At 32.9% G+C, this 27,881-nt stretch overlaps 1 protein-coding gene across 4 annotated transcripts; it reads right to left on the bottom strand.

Annotated features, from left to right (window-relative positions):
• Positions 1-1,082: 1,082 nt before the first annotated feature.
• LOC116342456 (RNA-binding protein 24-like) lies at positions 1,083-24,170 on the bottom strand. Of its 4 annotated transcripts, XM_031770088.1 has the most exons (10): positions 23,708-24,170; positions 14,487-14,748; positions 14,302-14,422; positions 13,988-14,220; positions 13,762-13,888; positions 10,426-10,498; positions 3,323-3,467; positions 3,156-3,249; positions 2,883-3,019; positions 1,083-1,662 (listed from the first exon to the last, which is right to left on the bottom strand). In XM_031770088.1, exons 3-10 carry the CDS (start codon positions 14,384-14,386, stop codon positions 1,609-1,611), a joined length of 948 nt encoding a protein of 315 aa, XP_031625948.1. In that variant the 5' UTR covers positions 14,387-14,422; positions 14,487-14,748; positions 23,708-24,170; the 3' UTR covers positions 1,083-1,608. The 4 variants fall into 4 exon arrangements, with proteins under 4 accessions (XP_031625948.1, XP_031625939.1, XP_031625957.1 ...); XM_031770079.1 differs by having other exon boundaries at positions 14,302-14,748; positions 23,708-24,169; XM_031770097.1 differs by having other exon boundaries at positions 1,083-2,314; positions 14,302-14,748; positions 23,708-24,168.
• Positions 24,171-27,881: the final 3,711 nt, after the last annotated feature.

Raw genomic sequence — 27,881 nt, 5'->3', positions numbered from 1 at the left:
TATATATTTTTGTGGTGTATTGCGAATCATAGCAATTAGACTTTAAGAATGTATCAATAAAAAAAGATGAGTGGAAAATGGAAAGAAAATAAAAAATACAAAAATTATTTAAAAATAATTTCAAAAATACAAAAATAAAGAGACCTAGAGAATTAAACAGATTGACTTTCTTTTGTTCGTGCTGTTTTTTTTTTCTTCGGTCAACGAGATTTTTATTCGCAAATTTTATATACGATCGTATTAAAAACTCGAGTTTTCAAATGAAGATGAATGCTGTTCAATGAATGTGAGTGTATCTTAAAACTTAAAAGATGATCTTCGTCGAATACTTACCTATTTGTTTCTTTACAAAATACATCTCCTTTTTTTCAGTAAATAAATACAAAAAAATAATAATGAAAAACAACATTTGATTTGCGTGTGATTTTTTGTGTCTTTTTTATTTGTGTTTTTAGAATTTACTTTTTAATGCTATAACTTAATAAATATACTTTGGTTTTTTCTAAAATAAATAAATTGTAATTATGAAAATAGATCCTATGCAGAAATGTCGATCTGTGTGATTCGATTCTCATTTTTCTGTTAATTTTTTTTTTTTTGCCTTTTCTTTCTTTTTTTTATATTTTTTTATTATTATTATTCTCTGACTTAACGATGATTCGCAAAATATACTCTGGCGAATGGCTTAACAAAAATAATGATTGTTCTGAATGTTCTGGTTCTTTTTGTCCAAAAACGAAGAAAGAAAACAACGAAAATGTGTATGTGTGTGTTTTTTCAAATTGCGGTGGATATTTCAAAGTGGACAGAGATACGAAATTGCACTAATCGAATCGAGGCATTTACTATACAATATAAAGATTTATATATAAATAATGATCGAACGTGTTGCACATTACTGCCTCGATGTAACAAGGTCCGTTCCAACAAATCTCGGATGAAATGTTGTCTCAGTCTTTGTGCTCATTTAAAAAAGAAAAACGACGAATTGCGTTACCATCGTTGCAACGATAACGTGTGCGATGCAAGTTTTGTACGACCTGAATTATATATTTAAAAAGAACAAAAAAAAATCGTTCAAATGAGAAGGTTCGAGATTTTGAATATAAGTGACTGATATCAAATTATACAGTAAAATTGCAATTCAGTTAAGTCATCGCGCATACGGCAGAGATTCGAACGAGCTAATTGGTAAATGAAATAAATTAATATTGATAGCATAAAAATTGCAATAAATTGCCTTAAAGATGTAATCTTTCTTCTTTATCGTCTTCATCTTTTCAATATTTCATTTAAATTATTTGAATTTGTTTGGTTGTCTCTTTCTCATACAAATAGTTTGATACATTTTAAAATCTATGTATACTTTGATATGAAAATATGTGATTTTTTTTTTATTTATTTCATTTTCTTATCCTTTTTTCTCTCTTATATTATGTAATAGAGTTAAACGTAGTTCTATATAATAATAGTTATATAATAAATTGGTTCTTGAACGATGCGATTTGTTCTATTTATTTGTTTGTTTTTGTTAATGAATAAAACATTAAGCATTTTGTGTGCCTGTTTCCTTGATACCCTCTGTCATGACAGAGCATTAAAAATTATTTAACGTGCTTCTCGTAAAAAAAGGCAACGCGAAAGTGTTAAGTCTTCGTTCATCTGATGGAGTTTGATAAAAAGAAACAAAAAAAAGATAAAATAAAATAGTGTTCAGGTAAGTTCTGTTTTGTGTATTTCAAAAATATTCTTGAAATTGTAGTCTCTTGAGTCGGTGTCCATGATTACTTTCTATTTAAATATCAATTTTACTTTTATTTTCCTTCTCTTTTCATTCAATAAAAAATAACATGAATGTGAATTCGTTTGCTCTTAACTTTTCGACGCCATTCATTCATTTGATCGCTATCTAAATATTCACTTCGAAATGATCCGATTGAATTGCCAATAATTAATAAAAGTTAATAAATTACATTATCATTTAAACATTATTCATAGAAATAGGTCCATTAAAGCTAGATTCATAAGTTAGGATTTTGTGAGTGTATGTTTTCTATTCTCATTTTTTTTTTTTTTTTTTTTTTTTGAAAAATTATTATTTTTTCTCGTTTTTTGTTCTTGTGTGACGTGAGCACGCTTCTGTTTAATTCTTCAATCTTTTCACTTTCTCTTCTGAATGCTCAACTCCCAATTCAATTCCTTATGCGTTTTTTTATTCGTGTTTAGACATTTTACGACGCATCCCCTCTTTCTCTGTCTCTGTCTCTCTCTTTTTATATGCTAACTATGTTCCCATAATTTTGTACTTTTTCTTCTAAATTGAGAAAAACCAATAGTGCAAAAGAAAAATTTATTAGAAAAGTTTATCATGATTTTGTTAATTTGATTAAAAAAATTGTCTAGATTTTCGTTTTTTGATCAACATCTCTACAAGAACAAAAAAACCAACAAATTCTTTTTTTTAACTAAGAGCAAAAATTACACGGGATACAAATTCGAAATTAAAACAAAATTGTTCACAAGCAAATAATCTTTATTGAACTTCAGACCAGATGCTATCTGACTTTACTTTTTGGTTCAGCATATTTACATCAATGAAATTTAAATAGCGATCACTTAAAAAATTTGCAACTGTCATATAAGTACTGGTTTGAAGTAAAATAAAAAGTAAATCGCTTCCAAATATTAATTCGTTGGGCATTCAAAGATTTAAAAGAAAATTCAATTTCATGTGAAAAGTTTTATCCGGTGGACAATCTCAATTCTTCGGTTGGATCATTTTCTACACCATTTTTTGTTTTCTTTTATTTATTGTTTTGATCTAGATTCTACGACTACTACTTTAGAATACACAAATTTTTCGGATATCATTGAAGTCTTGCCTCTTGTAATGCGGCTCCGCCAGCACCCTGATATGGTGATAAACCATGCAATCCGTTGGCCGCTGCAACAGCTGCCATTCCTGCTGTTTGTGGTAAAGTTGTATACGTATATGGTGCCATATAATTTGCAGCAGCTCCTAGAATTTTTGAAAAGAAAAATTGTTATTCACACGCTCCAAGTTATCATAACCAATAAAATAACTTTTGAAAAAACAGAAACTTCCATTCATCAAAATTTCAAGCACACGTAATTGAATTGATAAAAAAACATACCTGCGGCGGCGGCCGCGGCGCTCGAGTATGGATATGCCTCATAACCAGCATATTGTCCGGGATAAGGTGCAGCAGCAGCAGCTGCAACATTTTGCTTAAAACAAAAACAAAAAAGTGAAATAAGTTTGATTTAAAATTTTAAAAAATCTCTTCGAAGAGTGACATACTTGATATTCATAGAATTGATTGGTTGCTGCAGCAATAGCGGCTGCATGTGACAATTGCGTGGCTTGAATTGGGACCAAACCAGCCGCCGATGCAGTTGTGGCTGCTCCTAGATACGGCGATCCATAGACATATGATTGTGGTACACTGCACAAAGAAAGGAAAAGAATCGATTTCAATAAAATTGGTGGCTAGGATTCGTTTTAAACCGTTTTTTTTAGTGGTAGCAAAAAAAATGAACTCAGAAAAAAGAAAACGCCAGAAAATAAAACCGAAAATAAAAACATAATATTGTGTCCGTCAATTTGTAATGAGAATCTCCCCCCTCGATATCATTCAACCTTGACCAATTGCGTTTTGCAAAAACAAAAACAAAATTTTGCCCATTCATTTCCGATACATTCGTTAACAATGTGTTTGAAAGGAATTTTTCATTGCAAATTGATGAACAAATTTAAAGATCAAATTTCGCTTTCGAGTAAAACTCTTCATTCTTGTAGCAACACACGAATTATTGTGATTCATATGTTTTTGTTGTTGTCGAGTCGTAACAAGTACGTCAATGCCGTATCAAAATAGCCATCGAATCATATTAAATTCGTACGTATTTGCCACAAAAAAGAAGTGTCTGCCATTTGGTCGTCTTTTCCGATTTTTATTTCAAATTAAAAAAAAAATGGAAATCAAACTTTGAAACCAGGAAAACCATATATTAGGTGCTTTTAAAATAAGTTCAAAATCAAATCGTTTGTTTTTTATATTTATATAAAGAAAACTCTCAACTCATTGATATTAAAAACATGAATAAAAAAAATTAAAGAAAAAAACGAACGCTTCAAATACACAGAAAAAAAAATGAAAAATAAAAAAGAAAGAAAAATAAAACAAAACATCTTTACAATTAAAAACAATTAATTTAAACGAAACACAACAAAATCATAAAAAAAATATTGAGAAATCGTCAAGTTTCTTTTTTTCGGTTCAAATTTTCATAAAGTCTTGGAAATTTATGTTTTGTTTATTTCAGAGATAGAGATAAGATGACACCATCTCATTCACATCCAATCGGTGCATAATAAATTCAACAAAATTTACGATAACAACGAAATAATCAACGTCGAATGTTTACTGCTTTCTTTACTTTAAAAGCAATTTAAGAGAAATGTCTATAAAAAAAAAGAGGCTGCCGCTCGTAAATATCATCATTTGCTTTTCAAGGATTCTTTTTTAAGTGTGTCGACCGACCAGATGATGAAGAAATTTGATGCTTTACCATTTTCGCATGATCAGTGATATCCTTGGGGCGCGATCAATGGCAAATGGACACAAACGAGTATAGGAAATACCACCAAAACCCATTGAATTGCTTCAATTTATGTTTGCCAAAAATCGAATTAACATGCAGCCAACACAACTCAAAAACCGAATCGGACGATGTATCGTGAAAAATGCAATCGCGGAACTTGGCGATCGATCGAAAATTACGAAAACAAATCATCAATTAATAATGGATAATAAGAAAATATTTGAAAATAGTTTTGTCACCATTGAAAATGCATATAAAATGCATAGCTGTCAGAATTGTATTTGCAATCGAAATCTGTGTGAAATGAGAAGAAAAGAGATTGATGATCATCATAAGACTGTTGCAGTAAGATTTGTACTGACGACATTTTCACGACTGACTAAATTCTAAAAATACGTTTATGCGCGCGCAACACACAGACACATGTAGAAATAAAACATTACAGATGTGATGCAAATTGAGTGTATAACATTGTATAAAGATTTCATCGATGATGTCGCCTCATATATTTATAAAGTGGAAATAGATTTGGGATTAAGTTTTTCAAAAATTAAAATCGAATTGCATGAAGAGCTCTGTGTTTCTATCGAATATGATTGGAATTGTGGATGGAAAGCTTTTGAGTATCTGCATTTTTTTTTTTTCAATTAAAAAAATACATTTTCTCACCGAAGAGAATGAAAAAGAATCGAAAGAATGACATGAGCATTTCAATTCTGTATGGTGTTTGGCCACAAAATCAAAGATGTGATCGTTAATGTTTCGGCCGTTCCGTCGGGTGTGCTATTTTAGGAAATGTCGCCCGTGTTTCAATCTCAATAGAGAGCACACACATCTATATGCAGCAGCTTTAATTTGATTGGCGTAATTTTGAGCTCGTGCCCATTGAATAAAGTGCCCATAACATGTTTATAATCAAATGCATGTGGACAAATCAAATTAAGCTTTATGGTCATCACATTGTGAAAACGATAAATTGCGACGAATCATCGTCATCCTGTGAAAATGTTGCCCCATTAGTTCCGTGATTGACATCGAATTGTTAACACATAGTAACTAAAAGTCGATGAATCGAAAGAAAAAAAAAGTAGTAAAGAAAAGAACATTTCGATGAGCGGTTTTTTTCGTTGGCATTTGATCTGCATGTATGTACGATGTACACACTTTAAGTCCATTGTCTTTTTCATTCTCTTGCCGTCTGTGTGCGCTGAGAAATGAATCGTAATAATAATGTGTTTTAGTTCAATGTTGTTTAACGTCAATAATATAACGCTAATGACAATGACAGAACGGATATGGTCCTAACTCTAATTTCAAAACTATAACAGACACGTACACACAATTAGCCACTTCAAAATTCACAACAACAAATATGTATCACACGTAAATAATTAAATATTTATGTGTTCGCTTCCATTTTCTGTTGTTCGACGTTTGACAAGGGGATTATTATTATTAATATGTACGCGCGCTATGCTTGTTCGCTTTTTTTGTGCCCACTTAACGTGTGTGTGTGATTGTGCAGTATGTACTCAGAGAAAGACGAATGAAAAAAAAAGAATAATAAAATAAACATTCGACCATTGAGCAAAACTAAAATAAATATAAAAAAGAATGTTCACCACGAACAGCACAACTAGTTGTAGCTGTTGCTGTAGTAATAATAATAAATAGCTTTGCCAACAACAAAAACATTAAGCGGGTGTCGCGTAAGTTCGTCTCGCCTTAGCTCGTCCCGATGCTTGCCTCACCAAATGAAAATTAACGAGATTATTGAAAATGGAAATTATCGAGAGAACAAAAAACGTAGACAGAAAATGAGAGAGATAGAAAAGTAAATACATTTGAAATAAAAATAAATCGGTTTGTGGTGAGCGCGCTTTGCATATGTCACCCTTAATGGTCATTCGCACTCCACAATTGACACACAAAAAGATAGAAAGAACGAATGAAAATGGTGGCCAAGTCGATGGACATGAAAATAATGTGGCAAACAAACATTTGAAACCTTGCTCGATCATGAACATCAATTATTAATAAATACACTACTAACGAGTAACGGTGTATGACAACAATCAGCCCAATAAAATATGCATTTATATAGAAAATTTGAGCGTATTTTCTTGTTTAAACTCATTTTGGATGACCATGAGTGGTGCAGTTGGTTTCACGTGATATCGGTGGAAATCAGTGCCTATTCCTTTAAATTGATTTGTGTCGCGTGATCATCGAGGGTGGCGACGGTGAGAATGGGAATGAAAGCTTCAATGAAAATGATCTATGGCCTCTTTTCCATTTTTCCATTTTTTTCGACCGAATCTTTAAACGGCATCCGTATCGATATAAAAGGATATGTTACATTGATAAGCCTAGGTTATCACACGGCCGGTCAAAGTATATCACAAATGATGTCTTCCAAATATTGTAAATACTCAGTGTCGATGATTTTGGTATCTTCATATCTGTTGAAGTGACGACAATTGATGTTCCAACCGAAGACAAACCGATTCAACTTAATCAGCACAATACTGCCTTCGACGATGAGCTTTTATCGGTGTTTTCATTCTTTTATCCATTCGCTCGATTTGTGTGTCCATTATTATTATTTATTTCGTGTCGCATATATAGTAATGGCAATTCAATTATGTGTCGTGTGTTATGCACGTTCAATTACATCGATACAAATGGTGATTTTGATCGGTGATTGTGTGCAAGCATGGGATAAAATGACCAAACACACACATATATATTTTAATGCACACGAAAAAAAATGAATATTACATGCATGCCCATTACATCGTTTGCATGATACTAATCATTTGAGCGTACTTTCATTTTATATTGGGTCGACCATAATGGCTCACATTGAATTCATTTTTACGAATGACCGTCCCATATTCGAAATTATCTATATTCATGTGCCAGTTCGATATAAAAAAATTGGCTGTCTTTCTTTACCGCTCTCTCTCTCTCTCTCTCTCTCTCTCTCTCTCTCTCTCTCATACACATAATGATAAATAACGCTTATAACCTTGACAGAGTCTGATCAATATCAAATATCCTTTCATCATATACTTTGTTGATTAGTTCATATTAAATTATGATTGCGGGCATAACATTTCAGGTGAAACCTCATCGAAATGTGTTGAATAAATTTTCATCTGATTCTACGGTATTGAGTTTATTGAAGAGAAAAACTGAAGTCCATAAAATGACTTTGGTGAAAATTAGAACCACAATGTGTCACGCTTTCAAGATGCTTGAATTTATCGAGATGTGTATATCGACAAATTAGCGATCAAATTATGTCTTTTTGTAAGGTTGTTGTTGATGCTGGTGTTTTTTTTTTTAATATTGCACACATTAATGTGGAATAATTTAGATTAGATTTAGCACAAAAGAAAAAAAAAACAATAAACACAAAGAGTCCCAAAAACAAAACACGTTATGGAAATATGTTTGATGTTTGGAAAAGTAAGAACAAAAACAATGTAAGAATAAAATTTAATAAATTCCATTTTTCACGCCACAGCAAAAAACGAATAGTTATAACACTATACCAATGGCATCCAAATCACACGAAATCTCCCCCGTTTCAATTTCGAAACACAAGTCTTCCGATAGTATATAACAATACCGAAAACCACAAAACAAAAGCAAATTGAAACAAGGAATTTTTTTTTGAAATAAAACGTCACAATTTGTTGCAAATTAAAAACCATTTGTGAAAACAAATCAAACACTCAACATTTTTAAAACCAAATTTGTTGTTTGTTGATATGTTGGATAAAAGCAAAACGACACAGACACAATTGCACTCGAAAAACAAACGAACAAAGAAAAACGGATTCCATTGGATTCCTCTTTGTTTAATTAATTGTTGGTGTTGTTGGAAATGCGTAAAACTAAATTACATGTTCAAATGTGTGTGCCAATCGCTGCCTTATAAATTTGAATCGAACTTTGAATTTTTGGATAAATGGCATGAACTGAAACGAAGGAAAAAGATTTTAATTAAGTGGTTTGTTGTCTGTTTCAAATGCACTGCACTCCATCTCATTTCGGTTTGAACAGAACATATACACAACCACACGCACGCACAGAGTAAAAAGAATCGCACTCGATAAAAAAAAATGTAAAATGCCAGAAGACCTTTTTGATTGACGATTTTACGCTTTGAATTAGTTCTATGTAAATGCACAAAATACACACACACACAGATAGAGAGACATCAAATTGCTTTGGAAATTAAAAGTGTTAAAACAAAACAAAAGAATACAACAACAAAAGAAAATAAGAAAAATAAAAATTCAAAAAAAAATGTTTCTAAACTTCTTTGTAAAACAATGATTTGATTTAGAGATGTTTCAGGTTCATGATCAAGTTCGATCCAAACCATCCCGTCAATCGATTCATTGTGATATCGGCACTTTCTGTTTTGCATTTTCAAACTCATTATTAATAATATGTGTGCTTGAAAAATAAAACCCAGTTCTTATCACAACAAAATTCAAACAGAATTCAAATAATAACAAAAAAAAAATCATAATAATAAATGAATAAAAATTAAAAATAAAACAAAAACGAACGAAAAATAAAAACCAAAGCAAAAATCAAACAGAATTACGTGTCAAGAGTTGTTCGTACATAAAGTTTGCATCGTGTGTGATGTGCTTGCATTTGATATTCGAGCGACCCGAGAATTTCTTCGGAAATCATTGGTTAGTGTGTTTTTTTTTTTGCTTAGTTTCGGTCGCGCAAATGTCTGATCATGAGAACACGCAACTTCGAAGGATCTTATTTACTTCGATTGCAGACCTGATTTTATCACTTTGTCACGATATTTTTTTTTTTCACTCAATCAAAAGAACATTTTTGTGTTCAGGTTTTTACATTTATTGCGATTTGTCTGAAATTACAACAAACAAAACATTGATCAATTTATTTCACATCTTTTCTGATTCTTCATTTCTAATTGAGATTCAAACAAACAACTCTCTCTCTTTACTTGTTGATAATTGTTTTGTTCACGGAATTTATTGATGTTTCTTTCATCAAACGGGAAAAGAGGGTAAAAATTAATTAATTTCGCATAATTGGACGGGATTGCATTCATTCTTCTCACATCATTCACATCTTTTATTGGACGCCAAACTATTTAGTGAACAAAATATATCATCTTTTGAATCTCAATCAGTTTAAATGTATGTCGTATTTTTCCTTCTTTTGATCCTTCAAGAAAGATTTAATTCATATTAATCGGTAGCTTTGAAACGGAAATAGTTAGACAAAAAAACGTATGAAGATATGCAAAGGTGATAATTTTGAAATAAAATGAGAAAATTGCATCAAACGTGCACACATTCGATGTTCAAACATTTCGGCGATCGAATGCAATAAATTGTAGATATTTGATGGCATATGTCCAATGCCCAAGTAGTTTCGAGAAAAATGTGTCTTTTTCGTCTTCTTCTCTTTTTTTTTGTTTGTTAATTCAGCTGCTGTTCGAAAGACAGGGAAAGTTGATTAAGAAGATGTTTAGCACAATTCGGTGTATGCTATTTGGTTTGATCAATATGTATTATGTGCGTTATGTCATTTTTTTGGATCATAAGATGTGGGAGTTTCAAATACAAAAATATCGCTTCATAAAATGCTTTCGTGTCAATTTATATCCAGTAGATTAATACATAATATATATATAAATGATATAAATATAAAATGAGATTTATCTGTTAATAGACTAAGGTGAATATGGCTTTGATACACCAATACACAAAATATATTGCATAGACTTACCCAAATTGATTTTGAAGAACAGGATAAGCGCCTGCACCGATTCCGGCGGCCGATGCAGCAGCAAATGGAAAACCTTAAAGGTAGAGAAAGAAAAGATAAATATTAGACAATTGTCGGTGGCCGTATTAATAGAATACAAAGGGGATTTTCTTTATAAAATTCGATGAACGCGACCGTAATTGATAATAACTTCAATAATCCCAAAGGTTCCTCGTTATTTCAGTTGATGATTCGAAATCACTTGATAACCAACAAAAGTTCAATAAAACAAAACAAAAGAGCGCACGCACTATAATCATCAGTGTAAATACCATTAAATTTAAGTCAAGAGAAACAACAACAAAAATAAAGACTGAAAGAATCGGCGGGGGGAAATGAAAGCAATCAAATGGGCTAATGTTATGCGATGGCTAATTATATTTAAGTAAACTAAAATATGAACACCACCACGAGGTCGGTATCAATATCAAAGATAATATATGCTATATAATAATCTAGATTTAAATATGCAGATGTTGATTTTGAATTAGATCAATAGTTAAGAACAAAACTAATTTGCACATTTTTCAGATGTTTTCATGAATTTTTTTTTTTTTTTTTTGGTTTTACATTCGTCATTTCGACGGCAACGCGGTCAATTCATTTGATTTATTTACGTCAATGTGTATCATTTTTCCTTGATCAAATCGATGCGTAAGCGCGTGCCATCCGAGAAAAAAAATGAAACGATTTTCACACTCATTGCTACATTTTTCGTCTCTTTCTCGCTAATGTCCAATGTGGTCAATGATTGTTTTTTTATTTTACGTCCAACGTTTTGAATACGATTATATATAAATTTTTTATATTTTAATTTGATTGCACGGTGTGGTATCTGCCGGTGACATCAATTTTCAATATAACACGCTACAGACATCAAAAGCAATTGCACATACAACGACATCCACACCAATTTTTTTCTCTATTAACAAAACCAATTATTATATTGTTTCATTTAGATTCACCTGATACACATAATGTTTTTTATTCATGCATTTTCGGAACGGGCGTCAATAGCACAAATGAATGCGAGATGGATGATAGTGGACACCGAAAAAGACTTTCATTCAAATGTGTGTGTATATCCATATTAACACAATGTACAGGTAATAAAAGCGCTCACAAGATATGTCAGCGTAAATTTCCGACCGGAAACTAGTGCGGAAACGAAATAAATGGCTATAGTTTGGTGCGTTTTACGCAAACATGAGTTTAAACCATATCGAAAAAATAATGAGCCAGAAAAAAAATAAACAATGCAAAATCATATTGAAAACGGTACGAACGTACAAATTTATGCTTGCCCGCTATAGCTTGTTCGCGCTCCCAATTCACCAGTGTGTGTGTGTGTGTTCACAACCCATGGACGGGGGCTTTTTTGTGAGTGGCCAACTGCAGTGATCCATGGAGAATGCAGTTGAGTGTTCGGCTTTTGTGTGTGTGTGTTCTTTTCAAGAATAATCACAACAGGTTCCCAATGCATGTGATGGAATTTAGCATTTTTTTTTTGAAATAAATATTTAGCTCTTGTCAATTGTGTACCAAATCGAAATCATGAACAAATTCAACGCAATAAATTTAAACGATGCATGAACATGTTGATTCATGCGGCGAATTTTTGAATAATTGGAATTTTGCTATGAATTTTGTTATTTGTACCGTGTTTGTGTGTGCGTGCGTACGATTTGGGTGACGTTTTTTTTTTCACTTCTCTCGTTCTCATTTTTTTGTGTGCTCGATTCAATGAAGGAATCAAAATGTGAACTTGTCATCGGCGGTTTGCACACACGACCATTCAAACATTGCGTAGGGTTTATTGCCGCTGTAATTTAAATGATCTATTTTTAAATAACATTCGAGCATATACACATCGTCTATATCCATGTGTGAGAGTTTTCTGAACGATCTCTGTCTTTGCATGGGCCATTGTTCGCCGTACCCAAATATATAGAGAGTACCAAATAAAAAAAAAAGGAAAATAGAAGAAACCAAAACGAAGATCGTTTTTCATTTTAGAGCTTCTTTCAGAGATTGACACTTAAACAGGATACTATATCGAAACCATTGTTAGATATAACGATATAATTGACACGCTTGCATTGATGATATTCATTTTTGGCTCTCACACACATTATCTCTCTTTTTTCTTTGAATTTTCTCTGTCGCGCGAAGCATTCATTTCAGTCAACAAAAAAAAACGTAGCATTTTCAGGTCGTCATTCGTATGCAAACACTAATATAGTATCTGATTCATTTTCACGTTTTGATTTTTTTTTTTTGGATGTGCTGTTTGTTAAATTGGTGTCGCTGCTCGCAAAGTGTTCGACTATATTTTCCTTCTGTCTTTTTTCTTCTCTTTGTAACATTCTCTGTCGGGTGTTATGTGTTCGGTTTGCGATGAATTTGTTATTTTTGTCAACTCAGTACCGCAGTGCGCACGAGATGTGTGTATTTTTGATGATGAGGATTTGAGGAAAAATGATCACTTGCGTTCATAAATCAGACGAAGAATGAAAATATCTTGCACACGCAACGATATTCGCTTTGTCTCTCATTTGGAAATAAACATTTCGAAATGATCGTACTTAAGCGTTCGTTTTGGTTTTGTTGTGTCTCCTATGCCACATTTACCAAAATCGTGTATTTTTCTTTTATTTCTGTATATTTTCGATTAGGAAAAACGAGAAATGAGCATTTCTGTTTTTGTTTTTGTCGAGCTCAGAAATTTTACTTGACAGTCATATTGGACATGGTACCGTGTGTGATGAGAGTCAACTTTTCGTTAGGTGACAGACAAAGAACCACAAAAACTAACAAAATGGAAAAAAAAGACGTAAAAATTGACGCCTTTTCCCTCTAGCATTTGCTAAAAATAGTCGACAAACAGCCATTTCATTTCCACACAGTGATTGTGCGTATATTTATAGCCTCATTTTAATATGGTGACAGGGATTAAGTAGGTTTTTTTTTTCATTTGTGTTTCTCTGATATGCATTGAAAATTGGTTAATCTCTCTGTTTCGCATTCGATGATGCGCAAAAAATCAACGGTTTCTCTGTTTCAAGCAGTTTTTTTACACTCAACCTTTTTATATCTCCATTAATTGGCAACTGCGTTTGTTTTTACTACTTTTGTTTTCATATGAATGTTTCAACATGCGCCCCCAGCCCGGAAAAAAGACGCAAGGAGCACAAATCATTTTATTTTTATTTTTCAAAAGTGCGTTGACAGAGATATCGGGGAGAATTTTTGAATTAAATTTTTTTTTATTAGCTTAGAATATAAATAATCACTTACCGGGTGTGATATTTCCACGTGGTTTTGCTCCTAATATTGCAAGATTAACATTTGCTTTACGTCCATCAATGATTGGATTTGGATCTTTGCAGGCACGTTCAGCACTCGCCCGATTACCCATTATCACCTTTTAAAATTGGCATCGAAAATAATAGTTTTTATTTCATATACGACTCAGTTATTTCTTTGGTTCATGAATTGATGCGCAAAAATGTGTTGTACTTACAAAGCCATAGCCTCTGCTTTTGTTTGTTTGTCGGTCAGTGATCACAACAGCTTCTTCGATATCGCCATAAATTGAAAAATGTTCCCTAAGACTTTTGTCGGTGGTGTGATATGGTAGACCGCCAACAAATAATTTTGTCCAGGTTGTGTCTTTTTGTTGACTGGCCACAGAGGCCGGTGTGGTTGGCGATACGATACCATTGCCCTGTGTCACTGATGCCATTGCTGTGCTAGCTGTTGTGTCAAATTTTATTTTTATTTTATTTTTGTTTTCGTTTCGACCAAATCGATGATGCTATTTATTTTGAATATTACCTGGTATAACACTATCGTAAGATGCACGTACGATAACATTTGCAGCTAATGCTGCATCTGTGTCTGTTGCTCCTGGCATCAACATGATTTAGAAATTATTTCCTTATGGTTTCCGATGAAACTAAAAAAATTCACAATAAAAACCCTTATCGGTTCCTTTCCCTTTTTGACGGACTTTTTCTTACTTCTCTTATATCACTCTTTTCGAACACACTAGTACTTTTAATCGATTAGCACATACAATTCTGTATCATTTCGAATATTTTTTATACTTTTCTGTTTATCAAATCTTTTTATTTAATACAGACACAGACTGATTTAGGACGCTATTATGGATGGCATCAACATTCAAATATCACAAATTCTTGTTTATTTCTCCTTTTCCTTTCGGTGAGCAGTAAATCTTTATTTCCACAAATAAGTACGTATTACAATTCTATTCAGCATCTGAAAATAACAAAAATACGAAATTTAATAGGTTTTTTTTCTGCAATTAAAAATTCATTTGATCAAAAGAATGAAAAGAAAAATGGTTGGCAGCAAGTGAAGGAGTTAAGTGAACATTTTGACAAATTTACGAACAAATATATTAAGCAGTAAATTATCAATATTTCAAAGAACTTAAAATTGAAACGATTATGAGGTAAAAAAAGGATCGCCATTACTTCTAAAATGTAAATATACAATTTCTGCCTTTTTCGTAGCATTTCTTTGACTTTCTTCCACAAAGATCACAATTTGAAATTTAAAACAACAAAAAAAACGATCAGAAACTCGATATTTCATGTGAACGGTATATTTTCGTGTTCGAAGCGTTTATTTATTTATCTCAAGATCATATTTTCTTTTAACTCCGTAAATCTTCGGTCTATTTGCCATAAATTCATAAACTAATTAGACGTTATAGTTGTTAACAATGTGAATTTCCGTTGTTGTAATCCGTTAGATGATGTTTTTTTTATCCCTGAAGAAAGTCGGTTTTTTTGTATGTGATCTATACGAATCGAAGTAAAAAATTGAGATAGAAGAAAAGTAGTTTTTTGTGTATGTGTTCAATAAGCGTAGAAATTGTTCACAGGGGAAACATAGTTCACAGCTGTACGATCCTGTTTTTTTTTCTGCAACATTTGGTGCCTACAAAAATACAGAAAAGTGTTTGCTGTTGCAGTGTACATATATGTATGTGTGCGTGTATTTCACTGTTATATTCAATGCACACCACTACATTGATCCAAAATGTGATGCAAGCTGAAAAGGTTAATGACATTTTATTCGGTCCGCACGGCTGCTCTCTCTCTCTCTTTCTCTCTCTCTTGAATAAAGTATATACTTTCAAATACAATGAGATTTGGTTCAAGCAAGGATCAGTGCGTTGTTGGTGCGTGTATGAGCTTGAAATAAGGCTGCATTTTCAATGAAACGAAACACACGCAAAGAGAATAACAACAAAAACAGGAGTAGCAGTAGCAACAGCGGCGGCAATAGCAGACTCCGCGATTGCACACGACTTGAGTTCGAGAACGAAGTTGTTGTTGTTGCTAATGTTTTTTTTTTCAACCCCCTGTACCGTTTACTTTTCCTCATTCTTGTTAGTTGTGCTCTGGCTTTGTTATGTTTTTTCGGCGACTCATACAAATGCATAATATTAATAAGATTCGATAAACAGCTCTGGTAACGCATTTTCATCTCTCCATCCACGAAACACATGCCTCCATTAAACGGGAAGGAAAATATGCTGGGAAGATCGTTCGATGTATTGCGCGTATTTTCAGTTCGGTACTGCGTTTCGTCTAATGTTTTTGTATTGAATGTTTGGTGACTATGACCGCAGCTGCTGTTGCTGTTGCAGCTACACACTCTTTATGTGTAATACATACAATTGTCTATGGTTTTTAGTCGTGCGTGCGAGAGGCATTTGTGTTTATCTGTTGAGTTGCTTTTGTATGTTTCCCATTTGCACGCACAAAATCGAAGGGATTACTCACATTGAGACTAGAGCACATGAACTTACATAGATACTTGCATACACACAAACACTCACATACACACATACCGATGACATTCGTAGGGGTTTATTGAAACTAATATTATTATTTTTTCATTTCGTTCGATTCGGACGCAAAGTAAGCATACATCCGACTGTAATTTTGTTTATTGTGTTTCTCAAAAATTGGGGTGACTCGGTGAAAATTGATCATGCAATATGAAACAGTGAGTGTGTATGTTTATTGTATGTATGTGTATGCTTCAAGCAATATATATTGTGAGTAAACCGAATCACTATAATATGAGGCGCACTTTTACAAAAACATACAATGCAACTTCAAAGATGTGTGTATTGTCGTTTATATAGGCATGTATTTTACAACAGTAAATCGCATATATCGCTTAAAAAATATCCAAAATGGGAGCCATTGAGACACACACATCGATTCTTTTGTTATAGGCCATGCTTTTCTTTTTAATTTTAAAAGCCCGCTGCTGCCATTTCCAACAATAACACGGAAAGTATGTTTCTTTTTTTTCTCGTACCGAAGGAAACAAAATTAAATGTAATACACGTTTACAACTCTGGAGCTTCATATGCGATGATATCCTTTCGACCGCTATCATATTAAAATATTTCCTGTTACACTGACATGGTGAATGAAAACAGTTGAACAAATATCGATTCCACGATACATAACAGTGCAACGGAGAGTATACATTTCATTGTCATTCGTTGAAATCGATCAATCTTTCGATCCAAAAAAAGTATCGGATTTGGTTAAATGTCGGCAATCAGTTTCTTTTGCGTTACAAAACCAAGAGAGAACAAACAAATACAGTCTAGGGGTCGTTCTGGTCATTTCAGATCGTCAAATTCTGGTTTCCCTATTTTGATTTCTTTATAAATCGATTTATTTGAAAAAATTGACAATTTGAACTTGCACACATCGTTCGTCTGGAAAAAGGGCCTTCTTCGCCGTTTTTCATTCAGTTAAAACATCTTTATTTTAGTCTTTGCACTATGTCATAAAGCCAAAAAAAAAAAATTCAATCATTTTTGTTGTTGTTGTTGCATTTGATCAGTATCGTATGCCATCATGCATGCAGTCAGCCGTTCGACGATATTATTATTTAATGTCATATTGTACACAGACTATTGAACCTTTTTTGTGTATGTTTTTGGCCATTCTCTTTACCGTTGGTTGTTTTTTTTTCTTCTCTTCTCAATTTTTGTGTTGAACAAAAGCAAAACAATCAAAAGGTGAATCGAATATGTGTGTGTGTTTATAATGCGTTTCTTTTTCTCTCTCTGGTCTGTTCGTTTACACTTTGGATACTTTATTGCTTCTGCTGTTTCGTGCGCGTAAATCGTTGTTGAAAATTCGATAAATTGTAAAAATCATGAACAGAACGTCTCTCCGCTCGAATGGCTCGTGCTTTGTTCTTGCTATTTTGTTGTAACACACTGTTGTTATGTTATTATGATTAGGTTGAGAGTGAGCGAGCCAGCGATCATTTGACGATAGCGAGGTAGAATGAGAAAAACGATATGGAAACAATAAATGGGGGATGGGTAATATTCGATGACTGAACATGTGTCCGTGTTTTAATTTATTTGCCATTATCGAAACACTACATATACATTTTGTTTTATGCATATGCATCATCGTTGAGCATCTCTTCTTTTAAGAGACACATTAGAAACCATTACATATTTTGTTGATTTTATTTTTCGATTTGTGCCTTCTTTTTTTCGTGTGTCGTGTGTGATCTATTCCAAACCGGATTTGAATGTAATGCGCATTTATATTTTGTGCCATTTTTTTTCTCTCGCTCAATTCAACATTTGACTGCTTCGGTAATCGTTTCGATGAGCTTATTTGCATGTATGCCGTTCGCATCTTTTCTCTATTCAATTTGACAATTTGTTATGTTATTATGTATTAAATGCTAAATACTCTCAACAATGAAATCAAATTCATTCAAATCACATATGACGTTGCCAAGCAATTAACAGAAGCAGAATTTATTGATTTTATTGAATGATCGGTATCGAAAGCATTTTTTTTTTTTGGTGAATTAAATTGAAATTTTCAAATCTGTTTTTTTTTTTCGTTGCATCAAGGGATTTGATTGATTTGATGAATTGTTTCATTTCCGGAATGTTTTCTGCTCGGATTTTCGAAGTTTTCCATTTCAATGTTTGCTTGATAACGTGTAAAAATGTGTATAATATTGAAGGATGATATCGTTTAAATGATTTATTCGATCGAATAGTTTTCAGGGAGAAAGAATGAGAAGAAAGGTTAATGGATTCTCTCTTTTTGGCACGGATAGAATTAAAAAATCATGTGTCCAAATGGTGAATTTAGAGCACAGCTAAAAAATGTGGGAAGTATTTACAACGTGTGCACTCTTTGCGGTAATTAAATATGAACATCTTATTAGTTTTCTCTCTCCCTCTTTTCCTCTCTCTCACTCACTCACTCTCGTCACAACCCATAAAAATAAACGGCAAAATGCGCACCGACCAAATGAATAAATCGTGTTTTTTTTTTGTTGGTTCGGTCAAAACTAAAATGACCAGATGTGCCGGATTGTCAAACGTGGTTGGACGGTTTAGATGGTTCTTGTTATGTCATACGCGATTTTTATTTCGACCAAATTATATTTTTTTTTTCCGTGTAGTTTTAGAGAAAAAGAAACCAAAAATGTAATCATACAACCGAAAAAAAGAAGAGAAAAATGGTTCAACCTCTATCCGAAATGAATGGACAATTTCGAAATATGAGTTTATGTTGTATCACGGTCTGACAGTCTACCAGTGTGGGACAAAAAAAATGAAACTTTACAACATAACATAACCACCGTAACGTTATCAACAAAAAAAAAACAGTTTTTTTTACATTTGAAAATGGGCCATTGTTACCGTTATTATTTCCATTTATTTTATTCGGGCAAAATGATGAAATTGACTGTTTGGAATAGGTTCCGTTTCGATAAAGTGTATATGATTCGGGATTTTATTTTCGCGGAAAGTGAAAGTTTAATTAGTGTGCATTACGCGTGGAATACGGTTAGTCGCACGCGATGATAATAAATGTTGTTATTTTTCTTTTCTCTTTGTAAGAATGACTTTCCACATTTTTTTCTCTGTCCCTTTGAACCCTTTACCAATTCATTCGAATTAAGTGATAGAATCATCGATCTTTCTGACACAAAAGTACGGCCGCTCTTTATACTTTTACATAAAATTGTACGCGGTATGTACGTGCTTCTATCCATCGAAAATTGTGCTTTTGTCTTCTCGTATATGCACAACTAATAAACACATTCGACAAAATGAATAGAAAAGTATTACCCCATTATCATTTTTTCCTGTTTCTCATTTGCATTTGATTGCTATTTATTTCGTTCTCGCTCTCAGTGTTCCCTCTTCATGCTCATTACTCTTATTCCAAAGGTACACTTTGCCTCTAAATTTTCGTTTACTTTAGTATTGGCCAGGCTTTGGCGATGGGCTTAAAAACGATTTTTTTTTCACTATGGTTTACGCGTTTTATCTATTTCTATTGCTCACCATCACTCTGTCCCTCTGTGAGTACATAATGTGCATGTCAATTGTACATCTTTTCCAAAATGAAAATATATACATTGCAAGCCGATGCTTCTATTCGAATCCATATCTTCCTTCTTCGTTTTTTTTTAATGATGTGTCGACGCGTTCGCCCCTTTTTCATTCAAATGCTGAAAAACGTGCGTTCGCCCATGCTAAAAACACCAATGTTTCATAACTATCGATTTAAGTATGTATATATGCTATAATGCAACATTCAACAGGACTGTAATGAGTGGACGAAAGAGAGAAAGAGAAAGTGTTCGCAAAAATTTTATAATTTTTTTTTGCATTTGTTTTACTACCGAACGCCGCGTGTGTGTCATCCTTCTTATTTTAAAATAAACACACAAATATGCACGTCACATTTTTACAGCAATCCTTATCTATTCTAATGGCATTGTCTTTGCATTAAGTAATTGTTGGTCAGGTTTGAGTGCACCGTTTTTACATCGATTTTAAACCGCATTCCTATTTCTATACAAATAGAATTCATTTATTTATGATAATTCTACCGTGTGATATACATCTGAATTCCTTTTTGCGATCATAAATTCATTCAGAGCGTAAAAAAATCAATGGACATGATGATTTTATTGTCGATATAATAAAATATCTGTTGAAAAATCAACGGAACTTTTTTTTCGATTTTTTGATGAGATAAATATTTATTTCGATCGAAGTTCAGTGTTTTTGTTTGTGTTTCATTCATGGAATCAGTGTCATTGAATGATTTGCAATATCATTGTTGAATATCGATTCATGACCTTGATTCGATACCCAAAGAATCAAAAGCACTTTGAAAATTGAAATAAAAATAAATTGTTGAATTTCATCAAATTATCAACTATCAAATTTAAGACAACTATCATTTTTGGCCCATATACAAAATGTGTGTCCACTGATTGGTGAGTCTCTTTCTCTCTATCTCTTTGTGTGTGTGTTTCAGCGTGATAGCGGGCTATCTGTGGCAATTTTAGGTAATTGTATGTCTAAAAGCAAGTCAGCAAGCGAATCGTGCCCGCTGTATGTTTAGTTTTTTTTTTTCAGTTGTCATCCAACAATTCTATTCAGTGAATGGAAAGTTGAAATTTCAGCGAATTTTTCTAGCTAGATAGAGAGCAACGAAAAATGACCATATCAAATGGAACGCATATTTATATGGTTTATGAGTTATTTCTGTTGGGCTTTGGTCTCCTTTTCTCTCATCGCACGTCTGTGTGTGTTGTGTAAAGGATAGAAAATCGTTGAATGCTCTCACTGTGTAGACCGTGTATTTAAATCCCAGGTGCAATATGTTAACATGAGCACATAAACGAAATTAATGTATTTTATTCGTTTTGAGCACGACACACGCGGCACACATTTTTATGGAATATAAAAACAGAATAGAACAAAAACTATATACCGAAGAACAAAACCAAAAAAAAAAAAAATGAAGAAAAGAATGAAAATGCAGAGTGGTTGGACATATTTGACAATTTGAATATTTTTTTTTCAGCATTGTTGCTTTTCTGTCAATTGCTTTTGATGGGGTGTTCATCGTGCACACATACTCGCATACGATCGTCCTGACGATTTTAATGAAATTGAAAATACTGAATCCAAATTACGTTTGTACATTATTCTTATCACAATTCATGGATCTTTTTTTGTGTCGATTTTTCCTCGTTTCCCTTGACGAAGCGATAGAGAGAGAGAGAAAAAAAACCTGTGAATATTTCACACATTAATTGCCATCACTGCTACTGCTGCCATTTCCATTCCGATACCGATTAATACCGAAAATTATTACTCGTTTTATATATATATATTTGATAAACAATGGCATGTCCTGAACCAAACATGTCACACATTACATGATTCTATGCGGAATTCTTTTGCTGTCTCAAAGACAAGACGAAATGTATATGGTTGTAAAAACATATTTCACAGCTTTGGCTTTTGTTCACATGTGTTTTATTGGGAAACCAAGAAGAGAACAATATTGTCTCCAGATGGTCACATACATATCTTACTCACACTATGGGTGAGTGACTCAATGCGAATTACTGAACTAAAATTATGATCAACACGGAAGACACATCTCAATTGTGTGTGTATATATTTCAAATTTTGATTTTTGGCCATTAAAATGCTACAATGATATTGCTTTTTGAAGATGCATTTTTCGCATCAATAGAAATGGGTAGACGTATAATATTTTATAGTTCTTCGTTGATTTGATTACAATGGCAAAAACCGATCTTTATTTCTCTGTGTTTTTTTCTCTCTTTTTCAGCTTTGTATGACATATTTCATGCCAATTTTTTTTTTTAAAGAAGGCATTTGGAAACTGAGTCGCGATTCAAAGACGAATGAACACATTTATTCATGAAAGAAAATGGTCTATGTCGGAGACAATGGAAAGATCATGATCATTTTCAATATTTTTGTGTCCGTTGTTGATGAACAAATTTTTAGTTAGTTTGAAGTGTGCGAGCGCATTTGAATTGAATGAAAAATGACAGTCGCTCCAGTACACGAATGTTCATCGTTCTTCTTTTTTTCAGTATTCTTTAACTTTTACGTTTTACCGTTAATTCTTGGCGCGCTGCGCTGTTCAAAATGACAACAATGTATGCGTCATATCATCGTACATCATAAGTTTATTTTTTTGTTTCTTTAGTTGGTTAATTTTTATCATATGTGCTCTGCTTTAGTTTGTTCAAACAGTGTGTGTGTGCTTTTTTTCGTTTCTCGTCTGTGTTTTATAGTGAGACACATAAATAGTGTCTTAGTTGCACATTAAACATTACTGATTTTATGAAATACACACCGAAGACGCAAATAAACAAGAATTAAATGAAAAGACGAAAAAAAAATATTCGTCTTAATTTCTTTTTGTGTTCGGCTGTTTCCCATGTACACTCACTACATTCCCCGGTCTTCTTTTTTTTATTTGGGGAACAAACATGCGTTTATTATTTTATTTGTAATGAACACGTCCATATTTTGCATCTTATACTACTGATTACGGTTCTACTTCATATTTTTGTACAGAGACTTTTGTGAATGTATGTGTGTTTTTTTCGGTAAAATTTTAATTGGTGACATTGGTTACAAGACGTAAAGTGGATTTTTGAGCCAGGTCAAAATATTAAAATTATTTTGCTCTTTGTGAAGTCGAACACGGGCTACTTGACGGCTTTTCAAATGTTTAAAGAAAAATAATGTATTCCCCGTCGACGTAGTTCTTCTTCAAAATCAAATTAATCTTTTTCAAAAGTATGCGTCAAACGTTTTTCGAAATTTCAAGTTCAATTCATCACATCTCTTTTCTCTCTCTCTCTCTCTCTCTCTCTCTCTCTCTCGCGCACATATTCAAATATCATTTTATCTCATCCATCCTCACAAAGTCAAACGAAAGACAGAAAATAAAATAATGATTTGCAAAATTAAATTGTGACATTCAATTAGGTAACATGATAATATGAATTCAAAGGATAAAGAATTAGCATTGACACTTTGTAATTAAAATTTTGTCTACAAAAGAGAATCGGTGCAATTTTGTTGCACGAAGAATTTACAATTCAGTTCAAAACAAAATATATTTAGAAATTGACAAAAATTCGATTTGGATCGCACTACTTTAGATGAGTTTCAAAACTGACTGAGATGAACTAATCAAATATTGGCATCAATTCATAGTGCACATAACGATCGTTGATATTCTTCACAAAAATAACGGTTTTTCATCCTAATTGATCGCTTGCGATCGTTCTCTACGTATTAAATAGGATAATTTTATGAAATACATACATGCTTTAAAATATCCCGAGCTTGTGGCCAAACGTTTTTCTTTATTTTCGATGTAAATTTTGCTGATAAGTTAAATCCACACCAGAACGTTTTTTTAAATTCCTTTTTCAATGAGAATGTTCACAAATCGTATGTAGAAAAAAATTGTTTTTTTTCTGTTATTTTAAATTCATCAGTATTTCTGAATGAAAAGCGTGTAATCCACAACTGAATTTCTATAATTCCGATTTAAAAAAAAAAACAACAACCCGAAAAGACGTAAGAAAATGATGATCTGCCTTAGATCGTCGATTCAAATGACCGGGATGGAACGTTTGAATGAAATTTGTTTTTGAGAAAAAATAGACGAAATTTCAAAATAAAAGAATACACGCGCACTGAACAACTAACACGAACGGTTTGATTTCAACTGAATCAGACGGCTGAAGCGTAGTGCTTAGTAAACGTGCACTACATTGTCGTATATTTCACAACTCTCGCAGCACCGTGTAATTTTTCGTTCCTCTGTGCCTATGCCTTTTTACGAAATACACAGATGGATTGGGTTTTGTGTGGCGAGAGACAGAGGACAGTGAGCAAGGCGAGAGAGGGAGAGAGTGAATGAGTGAGTGCTCATGTATGTGTGCGTGCGTGTGCATGCATGTCCGTGTGGCTGTGCGCTTGACTGTAACTATTCTTCCGAATATTCTATTCTATTTCAGCACACGCTACGATAAATATATTCGGTAGCGACCGCGCAAAATACACTCATTTTCGGTATATATTTAAATATATGTGTGCAAGTAACAGAATAAATTCAGCTTATTTCAGTGCCTTCATTCTCGTATGGGGTTTTAATATTGTTGCTCCTTTCTTTTTGTAGTCGCGTTCAGCCAAAATAAAGGAAGACTACAAAGTAGAAAATAGAGAGAACCATAACAACAACGCACATGCATGAAACCCAACCGATTTCCTTCAATTTTTAGCAGAGAGCATACAGATTTCGATGCGTCACATCACATTTATGAGCACATAATTCTCTCCGTCACCGTATGTCGCTTCAAATACATTTATCGGCATGGTGGTGTTGTTGTTCTTGCTTTTTTCCTTCGAAATGTACGTTAAATAACTAATACATGCGCGATTTCTTCTAAATGCATTTCCATTTCAACCAAACAATTCGAACGATTCCTTTGTTTCTCCCTTCACGCAGCCCATAGGGTAACAACAGCAACTAAATCGTATTGCATTAATATCACTGAGTAAACGATACTATCAAAAAGCAATAAATGACGAAGTTGCTTATCCACAAGATGCAGAGTAGAATTTTGCCGTTTTCTTGGCGATTATTGCTTTCAAGATATGATCTTAAGCCGTTATCTTGGGTTACACTTTAAAAATTATCTTTGCAAAAACGGGTACGGGTGAATATATTTGACACATTACACTATTTCAAATCTGGAAATGTGTTTTTTTTATTGATAAAAATAAAATGATATTCCACATCTTATCCTATATTAATTTTAACAATGCAAAATTTTCATTGGGAAATCACCAGGTTTTTTTAGAACCGTTTTTTTATTTTTATATTCACTGATATCATTGAACAGTTTTTTTGTTGTCAGATTGTTAAAAATGAAAAATGATCAATCTTTATTGCGTCATAATTCATATTATTCGGTATAATTGTTCTATTACCCGTTATATTTTCATGCCTTAAAAAGGTATGATTATCCATGCTTGACTTTTAACTCAGCTATTCATATATTTCTAAAAAAAACTATATCCTTGGTGCATCTTGACATTGTTAAAATCGAGCCCATGTTGTTGAGAGAATGTTAACTTTACCGAGAATAATAAATGCATGAATATCGTTGGATCGACACCAACCCGAAGAAAAAAAAAAAAAAAAACAAACAATGTGTGTTATGTTTCATATTCACAGAAGGATCCGATGAACATATGTTTGTCATGTAAATTATTATCCTAAGTAAGTTTCAACCGTTATCTATATATATGTGTGTATATGGTTTATTTCGTCCTTTTTCAATTACAATATATTTTTGACCATTTTCTATATAAAAGCATTAATTTTCGGTTTCCTGCACTCCTTCTTTTTGAATTGTATTCACAATGCACACAGTTCACTTATACACCCACAAAATGCAATTGCAATGTACTCCACTCTATTATACTCGTTTTTTTTCTTCTTCTTTTTCACATTTTCTGTCTGTGTGTTTTTATTCGTAAACATTATGCGCTGCGGCCATGCAAGGTTAAGTATATTAGTTTTGTTTGTGAGTAACATTTACTTTCACTGCTTTATAGTTTATCCTGATCTTTGCACATTTTGTCGGTAGTTCGAGCATAAAAATGTGCGGAAATGAGCCGAAATGAACATATGGTATTGTAGCAAAAATGCATTCGCACGACATTCACATTCGCTATCTCTCTTGGTGCGCATTTCGATGTAAATTTGCGATGCAATTTTGTCTCGTTCGGACGTTTTTTTGCGCTCAATTTTTAAAATAACAATCAAAGCGCATGACCGAACATTTATTTGCTTTTCTTTCTCAGCCTCATTAACAATCACATCAGGATCGGCAATTTTTGTTTTAATTCGAGGGAAAAACACGTGTAAAAATTTACTTTATCCATGATCTATGTGTGTCTTTTGATAAGGCTTGTTGAGATCAGGACCTGAATATCTGATCACTATGTAAGAGCTGCGCTCTTAAGAGTTGAATCTTAATTTTTTACACATAAATCGTTGATCAACAGTCTCTGACAGAGTAATTCTAGAGTATTATTTATTACAAGCACTTTAGATACGAAATCCGTATCTAAGAAAAATACCAGAGAGAAACGAAATAAGCCTAGTCATATAATTTTCGTCTGAATATCGCACCACATCATTAAATTCAATTGCGAAAAAATGAAAACTCCACATTGGATCATTTAACAGTGCATCACAAATGGATATTTTCTCGGGTTCTTATAAATTGATTGCAGTCCACTAACTCTTGTTCACATTTTCTCTGCTTATCATCATACATTGTACAATATGTATATTGAACAATGTGAATTAGGGTAGATGGTTGCATAATTTCATTTAATTTGATAAAATTACCAAATTTAATGCAAAAATATTAAGCGAAAACAAAAAGTATGCGAGCATAGCAACAAATCTCCAGGTTAAGTGGGAATTATATCATCTCATTTTTGTTCTGTAAGAATAGATGTAGATTTATGTAATCAAATATGCTGGGTATTAATCATGGAATTTGGGTAACAACAAATAAAAAATGATGAAAAAACACATCCACTCTGAACGTACTCGTCTTTCGGTCCTCTTATCTGAATGCTGAACCTGCTTGTGTGTGGTAGATGCCGTGTGGCGATTTTCCCTCTTTTCTTAGAGTCCCTATTTTCACAACACATTTTGATTGCATTCGTTCATCGAATTCATTTTGAAAATGAAATGCAAACACAAGCCAAATAGATGCGAATGAGAGTTGAATGAAATTTAGGGTAGTTTTTGAATATGCAGGATTGTGTGCGTGAGTGTGCTTATGCGTGTAATGCAGAGTGTGTGCATAGAAAAGTTGAAAACGATAACAAATGCGATTAGTTATACGAAAAAAGAGAGAGAATATATTCGAATATTGAACACTAATACAACGACAACCGTTATTTCGTTTGTTGTTTTCACACTCATGTATTGGTGTGCCATATACACAGCATTTTGTGCATTGGATGGTTTTCATATCGTCATGGTTACTGCTTCAATTTTCTCAATATTTCATACATAGTTTAGCATCATAAAATCGGTCTTTTTTGCAGCTTTCATTTCATCAGTTGCCGATCAATTTATGATTTATTTGCGCAGCACATTTTTTGATCCCATTTAACCTTCCATGCATGGCAACGGACAAAGCATCATTTTCATTTTTCTTCGTATCATTCACTACTAATTTGGCCGAAAAATGAATCGATTGGTTATTATGATATCGCCATATGCGAAATTAACCATGAAATAAAAGATATACACACACACGGGAATAATGTATAGATTATTGGTAGAAGTGATTTTTTTCTTAAATCTATACAAAAGTTTAGATATCTCAACAAAAATTTATTTTTTATTTAAAAAATATTTTCTCAATTTCAATAAATATTGCGATACATATTTATC

This window comes from Contarinia nasturtii, unplaced genomic scaffold (assembly GCF_009176525.2).
Source record: "Contarinia nasturtii isolate CC-2019 unplaced genomic scaffold, AAFC_CNas_1.1 Cnas_scaffold_129, whole genome shotgun sequence".
Classification (NCBI taxonomy): domain Eukaryota; kingdom Metazoa; phylum Arthropoda; class Insecta; order Diptera; family Cecidomyiidae; genus Contarinia; species Contarinia nasturtii.
The sequence above is the reverse complement of the archived record's forward strand: the minus strand, read 5'-3'. Positions and strand labels throughout refer to the sequence as shown.